Source organism: Cimex lectularius, unplaced genomic scaffold, assembly GCF_000648675.2.
Source record: "Cimex lectularius strain Harlan isolate CLEC.00 unplaced genomic scaffold, Clec_2.1 scaffold38, whole genome shotgun sequence".
NCBI classification, from domain to species: domain Eukaryota; kingdom Metazoa; phylum Arthropoda; class Insecta; order Hemiptera; family Cimicidae; genus Cimex; species Cimex lectularius.
The window spans coordinates 2237876-2264797 of NW_019392638.1; the positions used below are offsets into that span (position 1 = coordinate 2237876).

A 26922-nucleotide genomic window follows, 5' to 3' on the forward strand; every position below is an offset into this window, starting at 1 on the left:
GACATAGAATCGTAATAAACGGCATAAAAGACGGTGTTTTATAAAGGATTCTTCTTTTTGGGATAGCCTCGCTGATAGGCCCCTTTCATTCCGACTAATGGCACTTGTTAAGGAGAGAAAAACTAATTAATTAAGACGTTTAATTGGCCCTTTGGCTCTAATGCCTTTCTTTGGCACTCTATCAATCCCGAGGCGCGCATTCTTTTAAATCCTCTGTAAAGTAATAATAGATAGCCCGGGCCAAATATGATAACTCAAAGGGAAGAGTAACGTTTCAATTTTGTACATAAGAAAGGAGAAAAAGAATTTTGTATTAAAAAAAATTTCAAACAATTTTTTAAATAATATATGTCCTGTATTTACACAATAATATTTGTCCCTCACCATCAAAAAATGAATAACCAACCTAATTAACTTTTGATTTAATTGATTTTTATTNTATTAAAGAATGTGTATATGTCAGAAGGCAATGAAATTACAAACTTATATTTTATTACGATCTTTACGTGGATCCCCTTCACACGAAGCAACTCGTTTCACACAAGAGTGTAAAATAAAACTTTAAAAAAATATCCGTGCCACAAACTCAAACAAATTAATCGCAAAAAGACAAAAATCGAGACTTGACCCAAATAAATTACAACAATAAGCTTCTAAAAAATAAATGTATTCACATTAAGAAAATAAAATAAAAATAAGTGATCTGTGACATACACAACCGCTATTTAGAAAAAAAAAAAAAACCAGGTACCTTCAACAACTTGAAAGAGAGTCCATCCTCGTCCTTTTCTGTTTCAGCTCGCACTACCGAGCCTGCGGTTGGGGATTAGCTTATCCTTTGAGATAATCCTTGTTGTTTAAAATATTGTTATAAAAAACCATAAAAAAACTAAAAGAAAAAAACAGAGAAAAAAGAAAATTGCTATTCTTATACATTCAAATGTTTGAAATATGGCAAGGAGGAGCTTATTGAAATAATTTATGACAGTTTACAAAATTTATTATATCCCGACAAGTGTTCAAGACGGCTGAATATCTAGAAGAAATAATGGTCGTCAAACTTTCTTGAAAGATGGGCGTTGCCGTAGTTCCAGTCAGCAATGCAGTCCCAATCAGCTTCCCTTATGATGTAGAAATGCTGGTACAAATAAAGGCTTTTATGGTAAGGTCTGTGAACAAGAAGTAGGTAGTCCTTGGAATAGTATGAGCCTCTGTTCAGGAGTGGATAAGTGTAAAGAAATGCAGTCCGTAAGGGACACGTCCTGGAATACAAAAGCTGGGCGTCCAGAAGTGTGGTGAGAAATGTTAAGGAATGTAGAGCTGTGGTTTCTCTAATATCTGTTGCGGAAAGCAAAAAGACTACAACTTCTTCCTCTTTTTTCAATAGAAATTGAGTAGGCGTTAACACAGTTGATCACATATGTTTTTATTGTAATATTAGATTTATATAATTATTGAAATTAAATTGTTTGTTCTATGGCACTTTCCCATTTATTTAATTTTTTTAAAATATTTATGTACATTGTGTACTTATTAAAAACGGTAAAAGCTGTAATAAAACTATGAAATTTTGCAAAATACAGGAATGAACACTTACAATATAAAACCTAGTCGCATTTAATTGTCATATATCTTTAATTGACCACAAAAAAGATAATACTATACTACAATTAATTAAGGGTTTTAGTTGAGATAAAAAAAAGTCAATGGTACGAGCGGGATTCGAACCCACGATCTTCGGCTTGATACGCCGCTGCTCTACCACTTGTGCTATAGTGACCTCGNGCTCTTAGCTTCATGCAAAAACATTGAAATATAACCATTTGCCATTTACAAAAAAGCAGGTGCCTTCAACAACTTGAAAGAGAGTCCTTCCTCGTCCTTTTCTGTCTCAGCTTGCATTACCGAGCCTGCGGTTTCTTTGAGATAATTTTTATTATAAGTTATATTTATTTTCGCTTAGATAAGTACATAACAATATTTTCATAATATTTCAAAAATTTTAAATTGTTGTGATCACAGTTTGAATAAATAAACTCTATTCACATAAACTGGTAAATAAATAACTTCATGGCAAACTATTTAATAAGTGGATAAAAAAATCTTTAAAAAACCAAAACTGGAAAGGAAGTCAAGTATATACAAACTTGGTCTTGACAATTGAGTGACACTAAGTTAACTTGACACGAAAGCGCACCCATTACATCTACCAAAGGGATTTATCCTTTTTAAAAAGAAAGTTCCTACTCACAGTAAGTTGTTTTGCAACGATCCGGATTTCGAGCCTTTTAGCTCATCATCAGGTTGAAGGACTTCTACAACCACGTCTCTCGACATGAATTGCCAAAGTGAAACCGCTGATACCTCCGCCAACGCGACGTTCCAATTAGCAGCTGATTTTTTTAATGGCGCTCAATTTGAACGTGCGAAACGCGGAAATTATAACACAAATATTATACTAGTTCATACTTAATATTATTAAATTACTATAAAAATAATAACAATTAAAATAATTAGTTTAATTATTTGGATGTTTGATATTATTTATGTGCATATTTAAAATGGGAGGTAGATCAAAATCTGTTATATTATTAATGCATTTATCACCATGTTCAATTTTACATTTTAATTTCAAATTTCTCAAACCAATCTAATTCTTTCCCTTTGTTGAAACTATGTAACACTCTTGTATTTAGATTTGAATTGAAATTATGTTTTGTTTCTTTTAGATGGTCCTTTGAATTTGCTCCTTTGAATTGGAAAATTTGCTCGATTAAGGCAAGTGTTCTTTTACTCTTGTTTTTATTTCTCTACCGCTTTGTCCTATATATTTAATATCACAATCATTGCAATTGAGTTGGTAAACCCCGCTTTTTGCCAAGTTGTCTACTTTGTCTTTAGGTAGAAGTTTAGTCTCTTAGTGATAGTGCAGGTGTGCTTCAATGGCGAAAAGAGGCAGTGACGTCCGCAAATTGGGCCAATTGGACTTGCTGGAACTTTGGCAAGTTACACAAGTAAACAAGAATCAGTGTTGGTCTCTGTACTGAATCTTGCAGAATTATTAAATTCCTAGAAAAGGTGCTATGTACTAATTTGTGAACAAGCCCATTATGCCAAACACAATCAAAGACCTTATAAATGTACTGTAAAACCGTTCCAGTATGCTTTTATAAAAAGAAAAAATTAAAATTTGACAGCTTTCTGGAAAAAAGTAGCTTGTTATTAAAACCATTTTTCTTAGCTTCATGCAAAAACATTGAAATATAACCATACCCGCTCCTAACATTAACCTAACCTATTCCGTCCCTAAACCTCACTTTACTTAACCTGACATAAGTCAAACCCGTCTCTAACCCGAACAGTTATTCCAATATTAACCTTAGCTCTACCTAACCTAAACTACTTTATTTATCTCTAATCGTAACCAGCATCCGCACTAACGATAATCCGTCCCTAACCACAGTGCTACGTAACCTAGTCCAATACGTCTTTAATCGTAACTATAACCTGTCCCTAACCTTAACTTTATCTAGCCTAACCATCCCTAATCATAACCTATCCCTTACTTTAACGCCAACCTTCAGACTATTCTTAATCTTAACTTTACCAAACCTAACTTAGCGTCACCCATTTCAAATCCTAACAATAACCCGTCCTTAACCCCAAACTCCACCTAACCCGTATCTAACCCTAACTTAACCTTTCGGTATATTATTTTATTTGTATTTTGTAACGTTTAGAAAAAGTTTAAATACATAAACTATTAATTAAGGTAGTGAATATACATAAACTATCCTGATTAGAAATATAATAATAATAGTTATGTATTATGGGCCGAATCGTCCGAAAAGCTTTTGCGTGACATGAGCACACTAAACGATGGACCCTTGTTAATCTGAAACACAAGGAAGGGATCGTGCTTACCCGTTAGAGGAAAGCCATACCTGATTGATGCCCGTGATACCCGCGCGGGATTTTCCTCAAAAGGTGCCCCGCTTATAGAGAAAGGATGCTTAGTGTGTCACACTTGGTCAAGAAATGCCATGCCTTATAGAGAGCGAGTAGGCATGGCACCCGATCTAAAGTCACTGACATGAGAGTAGGTTGGGTCCCCTGTTCCGATTTTTAAGGGAATAGAGGGATGTTTCCCCGTCTAGTTGGTAAATATTTTATATAATACACTATTGTAGTTGTATTTCAGTTTGTAAAAAATAAAAGAATAAAAAAAAGTTAATATTTTAGTTTGACCTTAATAAATTTAGTTTGGTTTGGTCGGTCAGAGGTGTGTCGGTTTCTCGCCTTCTTACAGTAAAGTTACAGTTTTCTTAGCAATTTTTTTTAATGTATTAATTTTAGTGCGCAAAAAGAATGAGAATAATTGTTAAACTGTGGCTAAAGAGCCCTTTAAAATTGATTAACTCTATCATAATGTATGAGAGTTTTAAATGTTTTTTGAGGGTAGCACCGTTGTTCATTTTCCCTGGAACAGTATCGTAAGAGAAACACTATTGAAACTTAAATATCTTGGTATTTAAACTTGGAAAATTGGGCAGAATAAAACGATAGATAAAGCGGTTTTTAAGGTCGGAGATGGCTTTTCCGTGATCTTTGACTGGCTGGGCATTAAGGGCAAGGAGGATAGGTAAGGAGGTCGACTCTGGGGCACTAAGTTAGCGATGCGATTAGCGACCTGTGTCGACCTCCTCGCTTCCTCCATTTCAGCCGGTTCGAGACTTGAACAATTCAGATGGGCGGAGATAGTCTCGGGAAATTAGGCGGCTTTTGTCCATCCCCGGTGCAAGGGGGATGTCCATCGCCGGCTGAAATATGCGCCCTGTCAGGGCCGAAAGCCATGACACACAAAGGCCACACACTTCTCGAACTGCGTAATCTTAATTTTTTTTGCAAAAAGGGTTTTTTTTGTTGATTCGGAAAAAAGATGGAAGATTGCTAGAGCATTGAATGGTCGAACTCGGTTCGATTGATTCTTTTTTTTGTTGTAAAAGCTCGACAAGTGGGTAATGCACGAACTCACCAAACCCCCCCCCCCCCAAAAAAAAAAAAAAAAATCGACGTTGTTAAATTTACACTTCTTTCTGTTGCAAGAATGATCCATTTCTCCATCGAATCTTCACGTGCTGTGAGATATGGATTCTGTACGATAACAGGAGGCGTACAGGTCATTGGTTGGACAAAGATGAAGAGCCAAAACACTTCCCGACACCAAATTTAAACCCAAAAAAGGTTTGATGGTGTACTGCAGGGGTTGTTCACTATAATTTCCTGAATATGATGAAACTATCACAGCAGAGAAATATTGCTAAGAAATTGACAAAATGCAATGGCAACTGCAACCTCCTTGTCCAGCACTGGTAAACCGTAAGGGGCTGGTTCTTCTTCACGATAACACCAGGCCAAGTAGCCAACCCTACGGAAACTGAAGTGAAACCTGTGACACCTTACCGTGCCCCCATAATCACCCGATCTCGCGCCTACAGACTTCCACTTTTTTAGGCATTTTGATCACTTCTTGAGGGATCAAATTTTTAGAGAACGCGATGAGGCTGATAACGCCTTCCAAGGCTTTATTGTTACTCGAAATAGATTTTTATGTCAGTGGAATAACATCTCTTATAACACGTTGGCAAAGATGTATAGATTGTGATGGAAAATATTTCGAATAAATTTTCTTTATTTTATAAAAATTAAAACTAGTTTTGACTGCCTTTTCAAAACTGCAATGGTTTAGGGAAGGTAAAGGTCCTGGGTTCGAATCCAGCTACCCTGCCTACGAACCCGATATACTTACAGATGGGCTTTGTTTTCAAAAACACCGGCACCCTGAGCGTTTATATGACCTCTGCTGTTGTGAACCCTCGTAACAAAGTAATAAAAAAAATTATAACAGTTTTTATAAGAGAGTTATTCTCTTTTTCTTTTTTATCTCATTGTAACAAATAACTTCACTAATATCGTGGTCCGCTTGACTAATTAATATATTACAATTAATTAAGATCACTGGCAGTCAATGGCACGAGCGGGAGTGGATCGAGGTCACGATAGCTCAAGTGGTAGAGCAGAGGCGTATCTAGCCGAAGATCGTGGGTTCGAATCCCGCTCGTGCCATTGACTTTTTTATCTCAATTAAAAACCTTAATTAATTGTAATATATTAATTGGTCAAGCCGACCACGAAATTTGTCAATTTAATGAATTAAAATGAAGTATACTTCACTAAAGCTCTCCGTGGCCATTTCGTTTGTCGCCGAGAATCCAATCCGATTACACATTTCAAAAATGGCAAAAAGGAGGGAAAGCTCAAAAGGTGCGGTTGAGATGGGAAGTTGGTGTCCGAGTGGATCGAGGTCACGTTAGCTCAAGTGGTAGAGCAGCGGCGTATCTAGCCGAAGATCGTGGGTTCGAATCCCGCTCGTGCCATTGACTTTTTTATCTCAACTAAAAACCTTAATTAATTGTAACAAATAACCATCAATCATATTTCATTGATTCTATTGTTTATTTTTTTAAATAAGAAGTTTTTCCTTGTTATATGACTATTGTAAATGTTATTATAGAAGCACAATCCCTCAACGTTATACATGTTACTAAAATCATTGAGGGTGTCAAATATGTTGTTAGAAATTTGCTATTTATTTCAGAGTTGTTCATATTTTTTGAATTCAGTGAACATACGCTTTATTGCTACCAAGACACCACATGATGTACAAGTTGGTGGGATCTCTCGGCTCATAAGATATCAATGAGTAAGCTTACTGTTCCCACTCTTAAACGTGTCAGGATTGTTTCCTTGACGTCCAGGAGGCAGAGCTCTATGCTTCTACACAATTTTATTTCAAGTAATTTGTTGCTTTCTGTATTGTTCTATTCCTTCTGCCATTGTATTTAGATGTTATTTTTTATTAGGGAGCCAAGGTCGCTAAATGGGATATCATTGTACTTGATTCGATTCGCAGTGGCATCTTTTGCTGCCTTGTCAGCAATTTCGTTTCCAGTAATGTTACAGTGCCCAGGCACCCACACAAAATTAATGGCCAATCTCATATTTTTAAGTTTTATTAGTGCATAAATGATCCCTTGTATGAGTACATTGTGCGAGAAAATATTTTTAATGGCATATAGGGCAGACAGTGAATCAGTACATATTACTATGAGTTTTTTGGTGGGCAGCACATATTGCATGTAACACAGCAGAAAAGATGCTATATATTGGTGAAAGTGAAAAATAATATTTTCTTGAACTGAATATAACCGAAGCTATAACTCCATCCATGGTTTTTGACCCATCTGTGTAACCACATGTTTTATCTGTACTAATTGCTTTAAACCTAACATTAAACTATAATTGTCAATTACAGGATAAATCGAAATTATCAAGTTCTGGTGGAAGACATCAATATCTCAATATGATTTGATGAATTTTGGAGTTTCTGTTATCATTTTTTTAGAATAGAAAGGACTTTTAAATTTTTTAAAAAAAAAGGTATTACATTTGAAGAAAAAAGATGACCACCAGGTTGGCTTAACATGCCACTAACTTATTAAAATTCTACCACCACCAGAAGATTCTATGTGAAAAATTCCTTTTGAACCACACTCAGTTTTACAGTAAAATGGTCAGTGTAAAAATAAAAGGCCAATAAAAGCCTGTACGGTTTGTTGAAAAAGTAAATTATCATAAAATATTCCAAAATTTCGGAAACATTTATTGTTTAGTCATTCATTTGCAAAGAACAAAGCTAAGTTTTTGTATGTGTATAAAAAAAATTTAGTTTTTTTTATTCATCAAAATGTAGCAGCTAATATTGTAAAAATTAAAAATTAAATATTTCTGTTTGCCTTTACATTTCTATTGCTTACTGTTTATTTACTGTTGTAAACTTGTTTACCCCTGTTGCTGCCTACCATTTTACCATGGGAATAATGTTTCCAAATGAGTTTCAATTCATAGTTAATGGTTTATGTTCAAGTTTCATGTGTGTATAAGATTATACTAATTCCATATTAGGATTCATGAACAAGAAATGCCCACTATAAACAGAATTTTTATAACCATTCCCATTTTTATTTTGTCCTGATGTGCAGACCTTTTCTTTTTTTAAAGTTTTGACCAAAAAAAATAACTAAATATTTTCAGTCATTCTGTTTAATATATATTTTATAATTATCATAAATAGCTAAACTTACAATTTGAAATGTATGTAATTTTCTTTTTGTAAAGAGTTTGATTTTATTTTATACAACAAAAAAGCTCTAGAAGCTCTAAGTGTTCTTTGTACACAATAAATTACAAATGAAATGAAACAATATTTACAAAATAAACACATTCCTTATTAGTTAATTAATCACAATCGCTTTGATAATGCACGTTTATAATCCCTCCAGTTCGTCCAAGTATTGTTGTAGTACCTTGGGTTGGCGACTGACTCAGCCCGTTTGTTTCCTGGTGGAATCATATTTACACGATACTTTGCAATTTTCGACTCCATTATCCTAACTGCATCGGGATGAAGCTGGAAGACATTGTTCCGCTCACAAGGATCTTCTTCTATGTTGAACAGGCATGGCTGCAATTTAGAATCACATTTGATGTATTTGTTTGTCTCGTTGCATTTGACCAGTGCCATTTTTCTCAAACTGGCTATCTTTTCTTCGACCAGGCTGGCGTTGTTGACCTCTTTGAATATCCGAGCGACTGGCGAATTGATGACAGCTGATATGTTGTATTCTAGGGCGCTTCTTTCTTCCTCACCGAACCAATTGTCAAGGTATCCAAGAAACGCAGTTCCTAGAATATTTTATATTAACATTTTCAGCTTCATAAAGCTTCTATCCTTAACTTACCATTTACATATTTGAATGGGCCATCGCGCAGAGCGGAATAGCCATAGACATCATCAATGTTCTGTAAAATTTCACCCCTCGGTTCTGTACTGTTTTCAACGTTTTTCAGATAATCCCATTGACTGACTCCATCAATATTTTTTAAATCTGAAGTATCTCCACCTAAGGGTTGTGATTATTTAACAACTAAAGCAGTTTTGATATAATGCAAATAAATCTCTTCATATTCACAAGGAAATTGTTAATTAATACAGCAATTTTTTTTGTGCTTGAAATACAATAATACATTATTTTTGAACCTACCAGCTGCTGTATATAGAGTTGGTAGCCAATCTACCAAGTGCATCAAGTTATTTGAGACAGTCTGCTTTTTCTGGATCATCGGACTCCAAATGCAGGCAACCGATCTCAACGCGCCTTCCCATGGTGTAGATTTCTCCTAGTATTATAGAAAATTATTATTTTGAATTTATTCAAGTCTGAAAAAATAAAAATTTACCCCTTTGAGAGGCCAGTTGGATCCTGTGTTTTTATGGAGACCTCTTGTTGGCGCACCGTTGTCAGATGCAAGGACGATAATAGTGTTGTCCAACATGTCTTTATTCTTCAACGCATCCATGACCTTTCCTACAGACTGGTCAAGCTCCCAAGTCATCGCTAAATTAAATAATATATAAAGAAAACATACCAAAGTGATTTAAATGACATTACCTGCATAGACCTGTTTCATCTTATTTGGCAAATGTGAAAACATTTTAATAGTCTCTTCAGGAGCTTGGAGAGGATCTTCATAATTGCCGGCGTGAGTCGCCTGGTGTGCAAAGTATAAGAATAATGGTTTATTATTGTCGTGTTCCGTGATGAGCTTAACCGCTCTATCTGTAAGGAGTCTGGTTGTGTAATGACCCTTGCTCGACCAGTCTATTGTCATGTTGTCTCTCATATCCATTCCCTCAAAAGGTGAAAACTGAAATTAATAATGTACCAATGAATAATTAAATTGGGTGACAAATAAATATAACGGTATACCGATGCTTGGACAACGTGGCTGAAGTAGTCCTGATGGCTGTTCCAATAGCCATAGTGGGTCTTGAACCCTCTGTAAGTTGGGGTGTATTCTTTCTTGAAAAAACCAAGATGCCATTTGCCCAACGCATGGCTCACGTAGCCCAGCTTGTTGAAATATTGAGGCATCAGTTTTTCTTTCAACGGCAAACCCCATGGTGAAGCTTCAACTATCACATTGTGTTGAGTGCCTGAAAAAAAGAAATACAAATTCTTGTTAAAAACTTCATTTTTTTCAAAAGAATTAAAAGCACTGTATTATTTATTTTTTATTGGCCTTTCTTAACACTAATTGTAAGATCTTAAATGAATATTCACACATAGATTCACTATTCACAAAATTATTTAACAAACAAGTTCAAAATGGCTTTGTCATTTTCAATCTTATAACAATATTTCAGTTGTATAAGAGTTTTGCCTTTTCCTCATTTTCAGGCAAGACTGGTGTTTAGAGGCAAATCTTTGTATTTCTACCGTAGTCCTGTAAATCCTTATTCCTTGCATACAAGGTGCATTGACATGTTTCATAAAATTTTATTTTGGAGCGTTTGTATAATTTTGGTTTTGCTGTGTTTCATACAGCCCCATAGTTGAATACCATATGTATAATTTCAATTAATTATACTTTTTATCTAAGGTCTTGGCTGAGATGAAAAATTAGTGTCAGTGGTATTTGAACCCTTGAACATCAGCTAAATACTCCACTGCTCTAACCACTGGAACTATCATAACTTTGATCTACTTGGCTACCAACTCCTTACCTCAACCTACAATCTTTCGAATTTTCCCTCTTTTTGCTATATTTTCAAATACCATGTAATCAGGATTACAGTGACCTATAATAGATAAAAAGTATAATTTATTGAAATAATACGGTAACAATATGGTTAATAATGACTGCTATATGGATTAGCATATGTATATTTTTCTAATTATTTTGGGTTGTAAGGTTGGACAAATAAACTGTTCAAAAATGAATAGGAATATTTGTACATTATTCTTATTCTATTAATTTTAATTAAATTAACTGATATATTCCTGTTAGTTGGATAAAACAAAATAGAAAATACAAACCAAAAACAAACAATTGTTAATCCTCATTTTTAATAACAGATTAACTTAAGAATAGTAAATATGAAGACTACTCATTTTAAAACAAACACCTTTTCTCCATTTTAATTCAGTTGTATTATGTTTAACCATGAAAAAACAAGATCTTGAACCAGAAGTTTACAATATTATTGTAGAAATGAGTCATTGAAGTCACTGGAATGTGGATGTAGCAGAGTTTCTCAGGACGTTGTCTCCCTGGCTTTAGCCCAATTCTGAAAGACTGGAAGTGCCAATAGGAGGCCTGGTAGTGGATCTCACTGCAGTTCGACACTAAGGGGGACAAAAATATTATCATTGCTGAAAGATGCAACCCTTTCCAAGGTGCCAGCCAGATCCTATATGAAGAACAAGATGTTTTGGTAAGGATTTAATCAACACAAATGATTCAGGGATCGTAGGGGAAGTTGCCCTCACATCGTAGGCCTCTTTGAGGAGACCTACAGCAGCATCCTGCCACTAGCAACTCAAGAGCATATGGTGCAGTGAGCATTTAGAAGATAACACCAATGGGAAGGCTATTATGTTTACTGAAGAGTCATGTTTCTGTAGTGTAGTGATAGCAGGCACTGAAGAGTCACTGTGAACAGGGGATGCGTACAATGCCCCAGTTCATGCTCTCTTCAGTGCAGTTTGGAGAGGTGGTGTAATGGTCTGGGCTGGGCTTTACACTGGAAAACAAACTGGACTCGATATTGTTGAAGGCAATCTTGCAGCAGTCCATTATATCCAAGAAATTATCTAGGAATCCCTAAAAAACCAGGGATTTCTGTGGCAGGGATTTTCGACTTTTGGATGACAACGCCAGATCTCAAAGAGGCAGAATTGTTCATCAATGTTCAGAAAACCTGGGAATTTCCCATCTGCTCCTTCCCCCATTGTCTCTAGACCTCAATTTCAATGGGCACATGTGGGATGTGTTGCAGAGAATTGTTTTCGAACACCATCTGCAACCAGTTGACCTGCAACAACTGAGTGCAGCGTTGCAGCATCCATGGAGTGAAATTCCTTATGAAACCTTATTAACAACATTAAATTCACTAGTTTTCGTGGTCCGCTTGACCAATTAATATATTTCAATTAATTAAAGCTTTTAGTAGAGATAAAAAAAGTCAGTGACACGAGCGGGATTCGAACCCACGACCTTCGGCTAAATACGCCGCTCCTCTACCATGGTGTCAAGCTTGCCAGCTTGAGCTATTATGACTTCGATCCGCTCGGGCACCAACTTCCCATCTCAACCCCACCTTTTGAATTTTCACCAACTTGAGATAGGAAGTTGTTGCCCGAGTGGATCGAAGTCACAATAGCTCAAGTGGTAGAGCAGCGGCTTATCTAGCCGAAGATCGTGAGTTCGAATCCCGCTCGTGACACTGACTTTTTTATTTCAACTAAAAATTTTAATTAATTGAAACTTATTAACATGACCTAAGGTGCACAGAGGACATTATACTCAGTATTAATCGTATAAAAATTACTGTGACCAATAAACAAAATTATGGAATTAAAAACTTTTATTTTGTAATTTTTCAAAATTCCTTATTTAAATTTTCCTTCAATAAAAAACAGAATAATTTTTAATAAATGTTAATGGAATTTATAATAAAAATAAAACAAAAAAATAAATACTACAAAATTGGCAATATCTCTATTCAGTTTTGAGCAGTTTTGATAACAGCTCGTTGGAAGGGGCCGCTGAGATTCGAACCCGGGACCCTTCTATTGATCAGTTGCCGGCTTTAACTATTGCGGCCACCGGCGCCCATTCTTGGTCCTCATAGGGCCATATCAGAATAACGAGGTTTCAACTTTGAATAGTTTAATAAGTTTACCATTTAATTCAAACTGGAAAACCATTTCTAATAATTAGTTGGAGATCGTGAGATGCGGTCTGGTGTGACGTAGGTTTTAGTAAAACGTTTTCTTTATCATGCCAACGTATCAATCTTTATGGAGATCATCTTCAGGGCCTGGGATTTATAAACATTGTTTGAATTTTACAAGTATATATGTAGGATGTGAAGTATGGTTATAAATCCCAGGCCCTGAAGATGATCTCAATAAAGATCGAAACGTTTGCCCGATAAAGAAAGTGTTTTTGTAGAACCTACATCACACCAGACCGCACCTCACGATCTCCAAATAATCATTGACTAACGGTCACTAAACACCATACATTTCTAATAAGTTGATCCCTAAAACGGCGTTTAAAATCTGAACGATTAAACTTTAGTATATTAAATACAGTTTGTTTTGATGATGGGAACGTGTTCCTGAAAAGCACGACAATAGGACGATCTGCTACTGTTGTTTTAAGTCCTTTAAAAATATTAATATTTCTATCTACAGGCTTTTAAGATATGGTGCCAGCTTAAAACAGATTTCATCTTTGAAGCAGTGATGGTTTCAATGTCACCAATTGGTTAGAAAGATCGAATAGGAGGAAGTAAAAGCGACAGACAAAAACGTTGCGAAACCGCAGGTGACACCGATGGGCAGTAGTCAAACGATTTGCCCCGATTGCTCGCGCGTCCTCGGAATTCATATAGACTGTTTATATTTCAAATCGGCCGGTCATTGAATTGCAGCGTGCTACCTGTGTGAATGGGATATCTTCCGGTCAGGAGGGCCGAACGGGACGGCGTGCAGAGGTTCTCAGAGTAGTGGCTGTTGAGGATGAGCCCGCTGTAGGCGAGGGCGTCAATGTTCGGCGTCCAGATCTCGTTCGCCCCGTGGAAGCCAACGTCATTCCAGCCCTGAAAAATATTTTTTTTTTTATTAATAAGTAGAAAATATAAATTGAATCAATAATGAAAAGTCGTTTCACCGAAAAATTGGTTTCTCTTGAAAGGTCATACCAGATTATAGATTGAAGAGTTAGCTTCGCAACATCTGATAGGCCAAAACAGCGAGGAAAGGCAAATCAAAATGATCGAAAATGGCCAAACTTCATCATCACCCAACAGAACCCAAAATAAAATCTCAAAATTTAAACTCATATGAACCAAATATTTGTGTAGAGAAGCACATTTAAGAATGATAGCCTCTAACTAATATCTTCTACAATAGTTTCCTTATTTTTCAACAAAATTTTCGCTGATTCTTCCTAAAACGTACAAAATTTATTTGTACACTTTTGTGTTTTTCCTCGTCAGGTACAATGGCTACTTTGTACAAGGAGAAAAACAAATTACACCATAAACGGTACTAAATTATTTTTCAGCCCTATAAATTTTAATTAGTAAAAGTAGACTTAAGATGTCACCTAACCCTTACCCACCTAACCCTAACTATAACCTAACTTAACCCGTCCCTAATCTTAACGAGCAAATTTCACCAGTTGGGCCATTTTTTGGCACCTTTTGAAGGCTAAAGTTAAAAAAAACGTAATAATATAATACATAATTTCTTTAAAAAAATAACTAATAGAAGTTCCCATATTTGTGAAAACTAATATAAAACTCATACTTTTAGGTTGCAAACCATCGAACAATTACAAGCTAACAAAAATTCTTCCAATTGGGTACCTTGTTCCTCATCATAATCATTGACAAAAAAAATTGAAATTTTTATTTTTCAATAAGCAGAAATAAGAATCATTAATTAAAAAAAAAAAAATATATTAAAACCGTTTGCTGTTTACTCTACAATTCTATCTTACTGTAGGTTGAACAATATACTGTAGCATGGAATTTTCTTTATTAATAAAACATTTTTGATATCTTGACAAGAGTCGTCTTCAGCATTACATTCGTATGTCCAGTGGGCTTCCAAACAATGTGTCACACTTACAGTACAAGTGATAGAAACACCACAAGATTTGAATATTAATTTAAAAAATATATAAAATTTATAAANTAGCAATAATCTGTAAATTCTTATAATTAAATCAATATAATATAACATTTATAAAAGTACCGAATGCTTATGTTAAAGTTAACTATTGTAAATAATCAGCTTATATTTTTAATGAAATGCAAAACAACTTATTTACACAAAAATTACAAAGTAAAATAAAATAATATTTCATACAATATTTCGTACAACCCAAAAAATTGGTAAAAACTAATGTAAAATAAGATAAAAAACTGCTTAAAACACAAAAGATACACATATAAAAAAACTAACATAGAGAAAAAATAAAAATAGAAAAAAGAAAGATTATTTATCCAAAACCCATTAATATTACTAAGCAAATGCTTTTGAGATGATTGCTAAAAACAAAAACAATACACAAACAAAAAACAAAAAAAAACACAATACACATTATAGGGAAGTCCATTGGAATACAAATGTAATTAACACATGTAAGAGGTCTCATGTCATGATATCGAAAACATTCTATTAATAAAGAAAAATTGCAAAAAGGAGGGAAAATTTAAAAAAAGGTGGGGTTAAGTGGGACGTTGGTGCCTGAGTGGATCGAGGTTGCGATGGTTCAGGTGGTAGGGCATGGCGTATCTAGCCGAAGGTCGTGGGTTCGAATCCCGCTCGTGACACTGACTTTTTTATCTCAACTAAAAACCTTAATTAATTGAGCGGACCACGAAAACTAATGAATATTAATTTAAATTATATAAAAAGTGAAGGAAAATAATTATTGTTGTCTAGTTGTTTTAAATAACTTCTTCCATTATACCGGCTGTTCGTAAACCCAATATCGCAATGATAATGGTAGTTGGTTTACCTTGTTTCATAAACGTCAGGAATGACAACGATGTTAGTTAAAATGTCTTTTGCATATGATAAGGAGTCAGAATCTTCATGTCCTCCTTCACATTGCCGTAATAACTATTATAAGATGCCTTTAATTTTGAGAAAATTAAAACAATTACTGAAATAAATATTAACCACCACCCACATTCATACCTTGCCGAAAAAAAAGAGTTTATAATTAAAGAATGCTTATTTTCCAATTTGACATATGCTAATTTAATAAAGGGCTAGTACCTGGTTACCTAAATCCTCAATACTCTTGAGATAAAAGATAAGTGGTAATTCAAAGAAAAAACCACTGAGGTGCGATGCACCTGGTGAGAAACAAGTTAACCCGTCCCTAATCTTAACCCATACTAACCTAATCTGTCCCGTCTCTCAGTCTAACCTAATCTAACCAAATCCTTGAACCCGACCCTGAACACAGAAACGTAAAAAATTGCGTATCCAGCTCAATTATTTTTAAGGTTTAATCTGGTTTTCGTTAAGGATTGATTTCAAAGTTTTTATTTGCAGTATGCTAAACCTAGGTGGGTTGGCTCGTCATTTATACTTTTTGAAAAAAGAACGGGACTTTTATATTGCATTCAGTGGTTGTTGCAAAACTCTGTAACTTGACGTTTTGAGGATTGCTTCTTGTCAGGAACGATGGTTGATCGAGACCGAATTATATTCTTGATATAAATTTTAGAAATGTCCAATAAAAACTTCAAAAAATGTACACTAATATTTCAATGACGAAATTCCACGTCCCTTAAAATCAGCTTTCATTTATATATTTTGTAAAATCAACCGTGGCTTTCATTTTTGGAAAACGTTTTCACTTATCGTTGCCACAATCCTTCCAAAACTTTAAATTATATTCTGCGTTATAATTATCATATTTAGACGCATTGACAATAGTCCATTTTCTTATTAATATTTTCTGCACTGAAAATAATGTTGAGACTATGAGTTCAAGGATTGTACATCAGCAGTATTTTGTATGTATTATAGAGTAAGTATGTGAAGGTAATTTCTTAGTTCATTAACCTGGATCCTTGGTCAAAAAATACCTGTTTGTAATTTAAACGACTAATTTTATAGGTAACGTGATGAATTTAACAATTAGATAAGCAAGCAAAAAAGATTGGTTTCAATAGTATCTACGATAAGTATATATTGTATATTTAGTTATTAACTAGTATTATTGAAAAATAGGTTTGGCCAAAGTTGTTTTATGATCCTTGTTGATTAAATTAAACCCCACTCACGTCTTGGAAACCTTCTTCCCATAAAATTTTATTTTACATTCGTCACACTTTTTTTCTTTAAATGTTCAACGTTTATGGCGTTTTTAGCAATCCAATTATCGAACAACCAGCCTTCGTTTCGAAAAAGAGAGGAAAAAGGGTGCGATACACCCCACCCGGGTGAAAGGAAGTTAACCCAACCTAAACTAACCCGTCCCTTAACTTAACCCAACTTAACCTAACCTGTCCCTAATCTTAACAATAACCAAATCAACCTTCCCTTAGCTCAATCCAACCTAACCTAACTCAAGCCTTGCGCAATCCCTGATAACGTGAAGACGCGGAAACTTCATAAAAAATTGATTGTCTGTCCAAAAACATATTCATATTAATATGCTAGCTCTGCAAATCTAATTTATACTCATCACACTTTTTTATTTAAATACACAAGGTTTAGGGATGGTTTTGAATTAAGTACTAAAAAAATTTACAATTGTGGGAATGTTATATATATTTGTATATTGAATTGTTCGTTTTAAAAAGAGGTAAATTTTTTATAAATCAGATTTTGCCGTGGCTCATCCTTATGACCTCCACACATCGTTTCAGAGAGAAACATGCTAAATATAATTCTATATTTTTTCAATTATTTGGATTTTGGTCATGAAATCATGAAAGCACAGCAGTGCATCTTGCTCTCCAACGAAGAAACGTAAGGTGATGTAAACAAATAAAGTTACACTCAGGGTTTGAACGTTATTGGTCAGCCTACTTTAAAAAGAATGTCCTTGATAGTACAAGTTTTAAAAAAATTGTTCTGTGAGTTTGAGTTCAGCAGTCCAGAACCTGGAGCGGTGAGACCCGATTACCTGGAGTCTTGGTGGTTATAGTTTACTTTTCTTCTGCTACGTCCTAAAAGATATATTGTGGAATTGTCTCTTTTCTTTCTATACCGCGAGAAGTGCACTACACTTAAGGTAGTTTAGCATTATCTGAGGTTCCTCTTCGATTATTCCCTAGATGTTAGTATCTCCTTTTCGCTGTGCTGCTTCTGGCTCGCTGTACTGCTTCTATAATGTGGTTAAGGCTCGGAGCCCTGAAAAGGGGCACCTTGTGTCCTCATCCACGTCCCTCTCTCAATCCAGGTTCCTTCAATTTTTCCTGTGACCCCTCTCAACCATTGGTTACAAGGGGGGTGTCCGGGCGCAAAATAAAGGTGCAGCCCTGAGAGCAACCTCTCTAAAGCACAAGCTGTACTCGTGTCGGCCTCGGGTCGGCATGGGTCGGCGGGTGCCTTATCAGAGGCACACGAGGGTTAGGGTACTAGATTCAGTCTGCATAGGCGGGGGAGGGTGCATCACTATCTGTACTACAGAAATGTTCCAAAATTCAGCCCCTGTTACACTGGGAATGAATTCGTAATGGTTCGTGTTGACGCCCCCAGCGAGAACTTAGAGAAGAGACTGTCTTCTACCTGTGACCTTCGCACGAAACTTGCGTATGATCACCGTTATACACCCGGCCTCACGGGATACGGCGGATCGGACGGCAGCGTATAAGCGTTAAGGACGCTATGATTATGCTGAAAAGTCCCTCGAATGCGTGAGTAGTGGCGGATGGGAATGGGTAGTGAATCAGTTGCTCCTATTCGAGTATGATTTGCCCGTAGTTGTAGGCTGAGCTCGATTGGAGGCTTTTACTGTAGGCGGTCTCCTCTAGGGGTGGTTAGCAATTCCACTTTAAACAAAACCGCGGCCGGAGCGGATCCGGTAGTTTCTACGCTAGGGAAGCCCCACTACTCTGAGAGGTAGAGTGGCCTTCTCTACCTAGGGAGTGCGCGGGAGACAGGCTGATGTATTTCAGCATAGGTAGCCCTTTGCGCGCGGCATACGGTTCGATGCTTAATGCGAACCCGACCACTCGGAATGGGCAATGATGAGGTTGTCTTGGCCCCTCGGGGCTGAGCTGCCTCTACACCAACGCTGCAGTAGTAACACCCTTCCGTCGTATGCGGAGGTGCGACAGCTCTCATCTTGAGAATCAAAACGTCCGATAAAGCCGAATAGGATCCACATTAAATTAAATTAAAGATCCATATTGTCTTTTTTAGGATGACCGAGTATATGGGAAGCAATGTACTGCTTCTGGGCCAAGGCTAAGTCACAAAGGAGTTTCGACGTCTGTTGTAGGGTAGTTTCTCTTTGAGAATTTCATATTTTTCCTTAATATAATTCCTGCTTGCTGAGTGAGTAGTAGATTTTTTTTCCTGGTTGAGATATTGAGATACTTCTTTTTTGTTCATCTAGTCTGTGGTCTTGTCTTCCTCCATCCATCTCCTCGTCTCCAGCCACTCACGTCAGAATTACTTGATTTAAAGGAGGAAGAATCTAAAGTCTTCAGTTCTGGTTGGCTGGGTACGAGTATGCATTACGTAGATCTGTGTATCTTTTAGTCCCTTTTAAGTATTTCTTATGCGAAAGGTATTTTTGCACGTGTTCTAGCTGAAAAATTGACGGTGAAAGGCCTAAAAGTTTTCTAAGATCAAAATTTGGACCTTTATCTCGTGCCTCCATTCCATGTTCCATTTTGAATCCATATGCGAGTTTTTCGCAAGTTTCGCAACCATTATCTTTTTTCAAAGGGATAAAATAGGATGAAAATTATTTTTTTTTTATCTCCATTTTTGAAAAAGTGGAATTAACCTTTTCACAAATACCGATTCATTTTCAAATAAGAACTCTATCTCTTTCATGGACACTCGCCTGCGTTGTTTCTGTAAACAGTTGTATTTTGTAAGTAGATTATGTTTTTTTTTTATCCTCCGATTTTATAAGATAAAAATCCATTCATATTAATAAGATTAAAAATATATATCGCCTTGGGCATTAACTTAAGCGCTTAATTGCTTTAATTGCTTCTATGATTGTGAGAACAAACCTTTTTTAAGTGATGACGCAGATCCAGGTTCTCCACTTCACCGATTATGATTCATTCTTAATTTCTTTCCAACTGATTCAGGTGTTTTTTTTTAGGTATTTTTGTGAAACCTTCCTTGGATAGCTTGATGGCTCTCCTACATGCTACGTCGCTTACCTATCAGTTCCTCTTCCTTCCGAAGGAATGTTTTCTCTTTTTATCGTGCGAGAAAGGTTAATCCGAAAGACTATGTTGAGCAGAACATTTTTCAGAAAAGCGGTGATGGAATTTAAAGATATTAAGAAAACAAAGAAAAATAAATCATCATGTTGTAATTATAACAATCGACAAGCTAATTCAGATTCTGGAAAACAGAACAATAAATATTACATAATTGTATTCCTAAGGAGCATGTAAAGCATATAATTTCTAGTAAAATTTATACGACTATAGCTACTACCAATGCGATATCATCTGGTTTTAGGAGACTCCATTTTCATCTTTATGTACAATTTATGCTTTTACTGCATATTTTTAAAAGTCGTACCATGAAAATTCTGTCTTTCTTCATTACCCCTTTGTATACGAAGAGTAGGAATTCTGTACATTCAGAGTAGAACATAAACTATACAGTCAATGAAAACGTTTAAGGAATAAATGGAACGATAAAACAAATTGCAAAATTAGAGATAGGTAGATAGATGGGTAGATAGATAGATAGAGAGATAGATAGATAGATAGATAGATAGATAGATAGATAGATAGATAGAGAGAGAGATAGATAGAGAGAGAGAGAGAGAGAGAGAGAGAGAGAGAGGAGGGTAAGAGAGATGGTGAGGAAGAAGGGGAGACAGAGGGAAAGAATTTTGTTCGTACAAAAAAAATTAAATTTAAATATAATATACATATTTAAAAAATGTTAAAAATCACAAAATAATGAAATAGACAATTTATATTCACTGTGCGTGAATATAAATTGTCTATTTCATTTTTTTAGGATTTGTACATAAATTTGAATTTAGTATATTTAATGTTATATTTTATGTATAATACTTACAATAAGTATTTTTACAGTCGAATTCTGACAAACAAAATTATTAACGATAATGCATTTAACTATTAAAGTTTTTATGAAAAATGTTAGGGTCTGGAACATAAATTTATAATAACAGAAAATCGTAATGAAATAATAGCACAAATTTATAATAAAATGTTTTTATACAAAGTATACATATTAGTTATAATATAGAGATAAAAACCGCCACAAAACCATTGCTTGGACACATTGGCAGTAAATATCTTTATAATTATTTGATTGGTATTTTAATATTTCTTTATAAATATTATGACATTTTGATCCTTTGATGAAAAATCCATTTCATTTATCAAAGTAATATCTATCTTTTGTTAATAACAACACATTTCCTTATTTTCGTGAAAAACTACTGTTTCTAGGATAATTTTTTACTACACTTTTTGCTCAACATATCAATCTTTGCGCTATATAATGTAGAAAATCTGACTCGAATGTCTTGGATAACTTTATGTCTAAACTTACATAATTAAAACGACTTTTATTCTTTGCCAACGAGACAAATATACGTGGGAAAGCTTAAGTTTTGGCTTTTCTCATATTTCCTGAAGGCATTGAATTTTTTTGTGCCCTTTTTAAAACAATGATTAAAATAGAATGTCGGCAACGACCGTTTTAGAACATGGCCAACAAAAAATAAAACAAAAGGAGTACTTCTCAACTAGGATTCGGAATACTTGGTGTTGCAACATTTTCAACGATGTAAGGATGCCTCAGATATATTTCTCTGCATAAAAATGAAACTCAGTAAAATAAACCTACTCCATTAGGCAATGGTGAACTTTTTTAATGCATTAGAACCTAAAATCATCGCGGAGTCGACGCGTTTAGACAGAAAATATAAAAATATATAACGAGAAAAATGGTCTCTTTTAAATCAAAATCTGTTAAATTCGACAAAGTAATTTTTCTGTACATTATAATACAATTATTGTAAAAAATTGAATCAGTTTTAACAACCAACCACGAATGATTTTTACAAAGATTGGGATCTAAATTTGTACCAATGATTTTGAACTTTCTCTTTACTTAAATCAAAGATGCTCGGAATTTTACATTCTTTATGCTTTTTAACCATGAAGACTTGCATCTTAGATCTTAATGCTTATTTAAAATAGTTTCTAAGCGTTTATCTGATATCAATGGATAGTTAATTCTACTTTCGGCATAATGCTTAGTACAAATTTTAGTTCAAAAATTGTGATTTTTGATATTACACTTAAATTTGTGTTCTGTTTAAGTCTACGTTTGGCAATCTTATTGCTTTTGTATTTAAACGCTTTCTAAACCTAAAATAACACCTTTTTGCAAAAAAAAAAAAAATATATATATATATATATATATGTTAAGTGCTCTTTATCTATGGGAATTAGCCGGTTTAGTTCATTTTTGGTCAGGACAAACGTGTATACTGAATTGGCATCCTGCGAGAAAAACTTGTCACGTGAAGAAAGTTAAAGATATATCACAATACTATTTTAAAATGTGTGTTGGTTCAATGTATACTTGAATAAATGAGGAGTGGTCAGGTTAGATGTGTGCCAGAAAAACAACGTTTTCATTAATGTGCCGACGTTTCGACCTTTTTCGGATCATCTTCAAGGCCTCGGTATACAAACATTGAATAATGATTTCGTATGAAACATTCTATATACGTTTTTATATAATTTTGGTATCCTGAATGTAATAAAATGCCTATAGGATTATGGGATTATATTAAATTAAAATCGTGCTTTATTGATGGATTAATAATTATTTTTCTTGAAAATTACGAGATAAGAAAAGTACAAAAACATATCTACATTAATATGTATTGTTTCTTCTTTTATTTTTACTTTTAATTTAGGTTTTCTGAAATTTGATTCAAAAGAAACTACGAAGAAACCTAAAGTTAGTAGTTATCCACTAACCTAAACATTTTTCAAAAACGCCGGCACCCCAGTGTTCAAATAATCTTGTAGTTGAAATACACTCTTTAAAAAAATTAAACAGCACCCTTTAAAGTATCTAATTTAAATTAGGTAAGTAGTAAGAATTTTTGTAAATTTTTAGATCTATTTCATTAGGATTTATAGTACTTTTAGTCATTTTTCTTAGCTGTAGTGCGTTTCTGTACATTTTGTTCACCCAAAACTCACGGGTTTGGGTAAATACCAAGTTTATTATAACATCATTCAGTTTCATTGTAAAACAAATAATCAGACACAGATACAGACCGATCAAAAAGCTAGCTAAGGGGTTGGAGTACAATTTACATTGTCAATGCCATTTTGCGGAAGTTCAACCCCAGTTAATATCGGCATTTTCGCTTTTTAATTAATTATTTGTTTATATTTTTACATTCGCGATCGTCGAGGCGGTCACCTCTTGGCTCAGTGTCCTGGAGCATTGTTTTTTCCTCCTTTCCTCTATCGTCGAACTTTGACGAGGGCGGCTGAAAGGCGAATTTTGTGTATTTTATCCCCTTTTTCTCCAAATTTTCTCCAAATTAAAAACCGTTTCCACCGTTGAATTCAGTGTTACAAACCCTTTTTAAAGATGCATATTGGTGATTGGAATAATTATTTTTCAAATTTCGTTTTTCCATCGAGTCCACTGCTGGTTAACGTACATAAAGGCAGACAACAAGGACAGTTCCAACTAAATAAACTGACATGCATATACAGGGTGAGTTCAACTTTTGTTTCCCCCCTATATTTTTTATTGGGCGGTTTTCTGAAAAACCCTGCAATAACGATTTTGTAGTTTTTGCAAAAAAAGTTTTGCTCTAACTCTCCAGGATTAAGAAATACGTATGGTAATTTAACTTGACTATTTCAAATTGCTAAGTACTCATCAATGCGCATTTTAAAAAGTGATTTTGACGCAAAATTCAACGGTGGAAGCGGTTTTTCATTAGGAGCAACCGTTTTTAAGTTAATTGCAAAAAACGTTTTTCGAACACTTCCTTATTTATCATTTTAATTGATAGTTAAATTAATTACACATGGAACGGAAAGAAAATTTTTGCAACGATTTCCCCAATTAACTTTGATGAACAGGACGCTGGAGTAGCTTCTTAAAGCACGATTCTGTCTGGTGCAAATTTCGGTCCACTCCAAGAGCAGAATCATTCTTCTTTTTCTTGAAATGTACGAGACATTTTTACGAACTGCGTAATAATTCGAAGAACAGAAAAACTAAATTTTAGTGTTATTATTAAAAAGTTTCAAAGGCCAACAAATCAACTTTTATTTACGATCTGTTTGTTAAACATTAATTTCTTCAAGTTTCTATTTGTGGACGGAAATTTACACTAAGTTGAATCGCTACTTCCAGAGCGATATATTAATCGTTGATATTTGAGGAAATGGTTCGGAGAATTTCTTTCTGTACCAAGAGAAAGTAATTTATAATCAATTAAAATGATCATTCATTGGTCTTCTCCAATGGTTCTCATTGGTTGAAAGAGTTGAAGAAGATTTTGTGTTTCTGATAAACAGTTTGGGAAATGTTTTGTAGCGCTCCAAATTAAAAACCGTTTCTACCGTTGAATTCAATGTTACAAACCCTTTTTAAAAATGCACATTGGTGATTAGAATAATTGAAATAGTTAAATTTCTATTAGTACCACGTTTTCCAGAAGTGTTTTGGAGCTGTTTGTTCATGAGCAACTAGTGAAAAATTAAAACTTTACTTGCCGCTGGATTTTTCCCAAAATCGACGCAATAAAAAAATATAGGGTGGAACAAAAGTCAAATTCACCCTGTATTCAGCAAAACTGCTAACCATCAAGATTCATCAATTGAAATTTGTTTTAAAAGAAAAAACTAAATAAAAGAAGTGGTCGTAACCCTTTCATACTCACGTAGTGCATTGCAAAGTACGAAAGAACATCAAATTTAATTTTCTCCATCGTCTGAAGATCGCTTATACTGGATATAAGCGAAAATACATTAAGCTTATATGGATAAAAAGGCTTACGGATATAGAAGGAAGCATAAAAGCAGATGGGCTAAAGAGTCAAGAGATACCGGCCTTATATATTAAAATATTGTCACGGCAAAGGACATGGTGGCAAAAGGAAGTACGAAGGATGGACATATACTGTAAATAACTGAGGACAAAGGGAAAATTCCACCGGTTAAATACAACCATGCATCCAAAAAGCTTTCAAAAAAGAACTTCAACGACAGATCAAGATGGCATTTTAAACATAACTTCCTCTCGGCGAACATGTAGGGGATCGTGATCATAGAATCAAGATGGCAAATGTCTTACCGGAGCCGTCGGGGACTCCAACCACACGATGCTAAAGTGCCCAGCTCTGACGAACGACATAGAAGAAACACGGACTGCGGTTACTGTGAATCTTTTCTAGTCAATAATTTGTTGACAATGTATGTTATATGTATGGCTAATCTTAAAGGAAATCAAAAATCAATCATTCAAAACCGCCACTGAAGATAGCTGAAAGGCGTCTGACAGGCCAAAATAGAGAGGATTCGCAGACCGAAAACTACTAAACTACAGGTCATCACCCATCCACCAACAACTTAATCGACCTACCTTAATCACGCAATACTTATTGGCTCATCAGCCTAAATGTTTTGGACTGTCAAAAATAAAAAATGAAATAAAAGAGAAGATGCACGAAAATAAGTACAAATTGTAACATCATTATTTTAGTGTGATGAATAAATGAGTAAAAAAATTCGGTCTGTTTCAGTTCTTAGTGATTTTTTTATGTTTATATGGTAGCTTTTTAAGTTTACATGTTTTGTCTCTCAATCATTTTTAACATACTGTTTCCAATAAAAGGACACGAATTAAGTTGTTTATTTGAATCTGCTATATTATATATTATGTAATTCATTTTTACCATCCTAACTGAAAAACCTTTATGTAATCTGGATACGGAAATATTCACTCACCAGGTCGTCGGCCAGTATGAAGACGATGTTGGGCTTCTGCGAGGCGAAGACCAAGCCGAAAAGAGAAGAGAATAGGCACAATTCGACGTTCATGGTCCTCTTTCGAAGCCGGCGCGGGTGCGTCTGTTTTCGCTTTTTCCCCCACGGCGTGCGGGTCATCCTTCGCCCGTGTGTAAGCTCATTTCCACATGTTTTTTCAACTGGAATCGTTCTGTACGTCATGGCCATGGCTACTACGCGTTTTAACCGACTGAATTTTAATGAATCGAGTTTTAAAAAATGGAACGAAACGGTCGGAAGTGCATGAGGTAATTTAGATTTAGATATTTATTTTATTAACAATTACACTTTTTGACTTGTTAGTCAATACATATATATGAATTTTTTTAAATAATGTACTCATCCAAATAAAAATCATTAGTCCTTCGAATAATAAAAATATATAAATTATTAAAACTTTGATGCCCAACGCAGGTAAGATAATGTTAAAAACGAGCAAAATATCCAAAAAAATATGATTCTTGACTGGATGTGAAGGATTGTGTATGTACATGGGAAAAATACCAGTTTCTTGAGTTTTGAGATTACCTCGTTTAAACAAAATAAACAAATTTAACAAATTATTTTCAATATTAGGTGTCACCAGTTTCTTTAGTTTTGGGATTACCTCGTTTAAACAAAATAAACAAATTTAACAAATTATTTTCAATATTAGGTGTCACCAGTTTCTTTAGTTTTGGGATTACCTCGTTTAAACAAAATAAACAAATTTAACAAATTATTTTCAATATTAGGTGTCACCAGTTTCTTTAGTTTTGGGATTACCTCGTTTAAACAAAATAAACAAATTTAACAAATTATTTTCAATATTAGGTGTCACCCGTTTCTTGAGTTTTGAGATTACCTCGTTTTAACAAAATTAACAAAATTTAACAAATTATTTTAAATATTAGGTGTCAATGATGTACTAATCCAAATAAAAATCATTAGTCCTTAGAATAACAAAAAACATATAA

At 34.6% G+C, this 26922-nt stretch overlaps 1 protein-coding gene across 1 annotated transcript; it reads right to left on the minus strand.

The window, feature by feature from the left end:
- Positions 1-8148: 8148 nt before the first annotated feature.
- LOC106670001 (arylsulfatase B-like) lies at positions 8149-26056 on the minus strand. The gene is made up of 8 exons (XM_024227991.1): positions 25907-26056; positions 13633-13792; positions 9891-10117; positions 9573-9828; positions 9361-9518; positions 9165-9300; positions 8862-9023; positions 8149-8805 (listed from the first exon to the last, which is right to left on the minus strand). The coding sequence occupies exons 1-8, from the start codon at positions 25997-25999 to the stop codon at positions 8363-8365; spliced, it is 1635 nt and encodes a 544-aa protein (XP_024083759.1). The 5' UTR covers positions 26000-26056; the 3' UTR covers positions 8149-8362.
- Positions 26057-26922: the final 866 nt, after the last annotated feature.

Bases quoted from the DNA above. Each gene is read 5' to 3' on its own strand.
- LOC106670001 (XM_024227991.1), bottom strand. From the start codon at position 25,999: ATGAACGTCGAATTGTGCCTATTCTCTTCTCTTTTCGGCTTGGTCTTC. The intron at 9,829-9,890 runs GTATACCGTTAT...TATTAATTTCAG, and splicing joins GCCACGTTGTCCAAGCATCG to TTTTCACCTTTTGAGGGAAT. The intron at 9,519-9,572 runs GTAATGTCATTT...TATTTAATTTAG, and splicing joins GATGAAACAGGTCTATGCAG to CGATGACTTGGGAGCTTGAC.